This window comes from Selaginella moellendorffii, unplaced genomic scaffold, assembly GCF_000143415.4.
Source record: "Selaginella moellendorffii unplaced genomic scaffold, v1.0 SELMOscaffold_88, whole genome shotgun sequence".
Taxonomy (NCBI): Eukaryota; Viridiplantae; Streptophyta; class Lycopodiopsida; order Selaginellales; family Selaginellaceae; genus Selaginella; species Selaginella moellendorffii.
The window spans coordinates 723453-727100 of NW_003314349.1; the positions used below are offsets into that span (position 1 = coordinate 723453).

At 40.9% G+C, this 3648-nt stretch overlaps 1 protein-coding gene across 1 annotated transcript; it reads left to right on the forward strand.

Moving 5' to 3' along the window:
• The first annotated feature begins 19 nt into the window (after positions 1 to 19).
• Positions 20 to 2621, forward strand: LOC112341666. The gene is made up of 6 exons (XM_024662212.1): positions 20 to 209; positions 304 to 336; positions 382 to 1562; positions 1616 to 1861; positions 1916 to 2445; positions 2618 to 2621. Exons 1-6 carry the CDS (start codon positions 20 to 22, stop codon positions 2619 to 2621), a joined length of 2184 nt encoding a protein of 727 aa, XP_024517980.1.
• Positions 2622 to 3648: the final 1027 nt, after the last annotated feature.

Sequence of the window (3648 nt, forward strand, 5' to 3'; positions counted from 1 at the left end):
ATTAGGGTTTTTGGTAGGCATGGCATCCGGCATGGCGATTGCGAGCGTCGAGGAGAAAATCGAAGCAGTCCAGAAACAAATCGAAAAGGAAAAAGATACCGAGAAGAGGAAGCGGCTGTGGGAGGAAAAGAAGCAGCTGCGGGAGGAAAAGAAGCGCCTGCGAAACGAAGAGGAGCAGCTGCAGGATGTAAAGCCGTGGGATATTAAGAGTAAGTGGTTGACCTTTGTGGGCTGGCTGCTTTTTGCCTCCTCTAGGATTGTCTGGCTGTTTTGTGGCTTGACAAGTTCATATTTCTGTTTCAGCGACCCTGGCGATGGCACTTCAAACTGCGGCAGGTAAGCACTTGCTCTTGTCTGTCTGGCGACTGTCTGGCTTGCTAGTTCGTTTTGGATCGGTTTGTGTTGTAGTAGTGTCGAAGTTGCTGGATGTATACGGAGAAAAACTGCAGCGCGCAAGGTGTTTTCACCGGATGCCTGAGACGAGGGTGCCAACCTGCAAGTTGCCTCTTCTGGACAACGGTGGGCAGCCGTGTTTACGTACGGATTTGGGAGATTATTTTACTTTGGTCGGAAGGGAGGAGACGATTCAGCATCTCATGGCAGCCGCTGCACGGGTGTTTGGAACTTTCATGAACACGACGGCCAATACCTCGGATATTGAACGAAAAGATTTCTTGTTGATGCTCATCGGATTTCCTGGCGCAGGTAAAACAACTGTCGGGACATGCCTCTCAGCTCTTCTCAGAGAAGCGTGGGAGAGGGACACAAAAACAGGGGATATAGATGGCCTTCTAGAGGATCAGCTAGGCCACAAAGGGTTTGTGAAGCAGTTCAAAGAAATGGTGAACAACGTGTTGGAGACCGGCAAAGATCTTACAATGTATCATTCGGTTGAAACTACGAGGGCAGGGGATGTAACTTTCCTGGAGGACGGCCTGGCACCAGAACAGGTTTTGGCCCTTCGGTGCTTTCATGCAGCTCTTTGTCCAATGAACACTACTAGTTATGGCCGCTTTCTCAGGCAGTTGGATGACAAATTTCCAGGCCTGAGGAATGTGCTGACTTTGGGAAATGTGATCGACTTCATTCGAACTGGTCTTAAGATTCCTGCGGATAAGCGAATTTTCCTATCTTGGTTTTTTGATGACGTCAACAAGGCCCAACCTGAGCCCGGCTGCCCACCCGCATTGTCCTGGATTCATGATGCTTTCTCGGCCTACGTTCAACATATCAAAGATAACCGAGGTGGCCTGACGTTTCCTATACTTACAGCAGCAACGACCGAATTTGCCGGGGCCACAATGCGCTACACATCAACGGAGAAGGCTCTAAGTATTTTTATACCTATCAGGCCTTTGAAAGAGCACGAGGTGGTCAGAGTTACAAAAATCTTCCTTACAAGACTAGGAAATACTCTGGACATGGAGAAACCATTTGAGCTCAAGGACGGACTAAGGAACCTGATAAAGTTATCAGGAGGGAATCCTCGCATGCTTGATCACCTTTTGAGAGGGTTGATGCCTGACCACCTTTATTTGGATGCTTCGAAGTTCTATGAAAAGGTTTCCTTGTCTTTTATCTTGATGTGACGAGAAAATTTCTATGTTTGTTACAGGTGAATCAAGATCTCACTCAAATCGATCTCCGTAACACAATAACGACTGCCTGGGGTAATATCAAACGTGGTTTTTATTATCAGTACCTTAAGGACGAGAAGTATTTGTTGGTGTTACGAGCTTTTTATGTTGCGCTGCTGGGGACCCTGATCCGTCGGGAAGAACTAGTCTGGCCAGGTAGCAGATATAAAGATAACTGGGGGTCTTTAGAGTCTTGCGGTTTAGTTGGACTCTTACACAACGAGGTACTATTTTGATATTTCAGAGTTTATGTCAGAACTTATGGTTGTCAATTACAGGAGCTGCCATCTAACGAGAAGATTAAATTATCAAGAGATGAAGATGCTGCTTTCTCCATCATGTTCTCTCCACTCCTCATTTACCATCTCGTCGAGAACTTACATGTGGTGGAGCTCCAGGATTTGTGTCTACCTAAACTAATCTCTAATCCCAAAAACAAGGAGGTATCTGATCTGATGTCCATTGTGTTGATGATCTATATGTTATGGCTTTTTCATGATTGTGAGGGGAAGGGAACAGTATTTGAGTTTAGACTTGAAGAAATTCTTCCCTCCAATTTCTGCATTCCTGCAACTATGCAAGCTTTGAAGTTCCAGCTGCCAGCTGGTGCAAAGTTTGGACATCTGACACATCAGCCTCATCAGATACATACAGCAGATGTATTTCAGGCCTTCCTAAGAGACAACAGTCAGCAGTTTTATTGGGTTGGTGTTGGCAACCACGGACCTGATAGCTTCATCCATCTACAGCTGGTGGATGCTGAGGACATGCTGCAGGACTTCTTTTTATTTATTGAGAGCAAACACAGGTATAAAAAATCTTTATAAAGCTCACTATAATGTACTGTAATAGGGATGTTTATGAAGGGCAGCAAGCCAATTGGGAAGAAAACTTTGAGAAAAAAATATGGACGATAAAGCAATGGATGAATGAAGGTATTTATTTTCTAGTTGTGGGAGGTTAATTGTGTGTCTTTTCAGGTGAGAATTACGCCATGGTCTTTATGACCGAGCATTGGGTAACTTGATTTCCAAAGTCAAAAAATCTGAAAGGATGGTGGTGCTTGTGCCAAAGGTTCATCAATGTTTATATGGGTATCCAATGCAAAGTCCATTTGGTAAGTTATTTTAATGCTTTTATTATTAGTATTTTATGTTTTATTTGTAGGTCAGTTTTGATGAAGAGCCCAGCACTAAGAGGAGTCGTTGGTGTTTTTAAAATGCTGTTTCCATATTTACTCGTTTACCAATAATATTAAACATAAAAGGATGTTTTGACATTGTTAAACACTACTCTTGTGTTTTGTAATTATAATTCCAGCTTAAATTTTTTTTATCGCTATAATAATAATTAGTTCCAGTAATTATTAGTTTTCTCAAGCAAAGTTAAAATATTTAAGGATATTCAAAGATATTCTACCATCCAATTTAGATTAATCTTATATTTATAATTTATAAACATTTTTTAATTTATAAACTTTCCTAAACACTTCCTAGTATATTCTAGTTTGTTCTACCATCTAATCATTGATATTTGATAACATTAATCTTGTGTAAATTATAAATATGTTTATAATTATAAACTTCCATTTGATTAATTGGATTAATAAATAAGAATAACACTACTATTAAGAAAACTAAGTGTTGCTGCATGCAAAACATAATTGACAACTGAACAATATCCATAGCACAATCCAAATCTGACATATTTATGTGATTGATTAAACAGAATCACCTGTAGTTAATTTATATTAGCCAAAAACTTGCCAAACTTAGGGTTAGGGTACCATGTTCACGTGTGGTGAATGGGAAGAGAAAAGGAAATAGGACACTAAAGAATGGAATGGAACACCTAGAGCTTTAAATGCAAGCAAAGAATATGTTAGTCTCATGGAATAATACACCCTATTGAGATGAAATATAGCCACTTGAGATATAAAGTGCTAAAGGTGATGGTGTTTGGTGTAAACTTTTAAATTTGGACTACCCGGGAGGTCATCCAGCCTAGTACT

What these genes read in the sequence shown, in the direction of transcription:
- LOC112341666 (XM_024662212.1), top strand. Translation starts at nt 20, where the DNA reads ATGGCATCCGGCATGGCGATTGCGAGCGTCGAGGAGAAAATCGAAGCA. An exon ending in CTTCGAAGTTCTATGAAAAG is followed by an intron (nt 1,563 to 1,615) that starts GTTTCCTTGTCT and finishes TGTTTGTTACAG; the next exon opens with GTGAATCAAGATCTCACTCA. An exon ending in TTGGACTCTTACACAACGAG is followed by an intron (nt 1,862 to 1,915) that starts GTACTATTTTGA and finishes TGTCAATTACAG; the next exon opens with GAGCTGCCATCTAACGAGAA.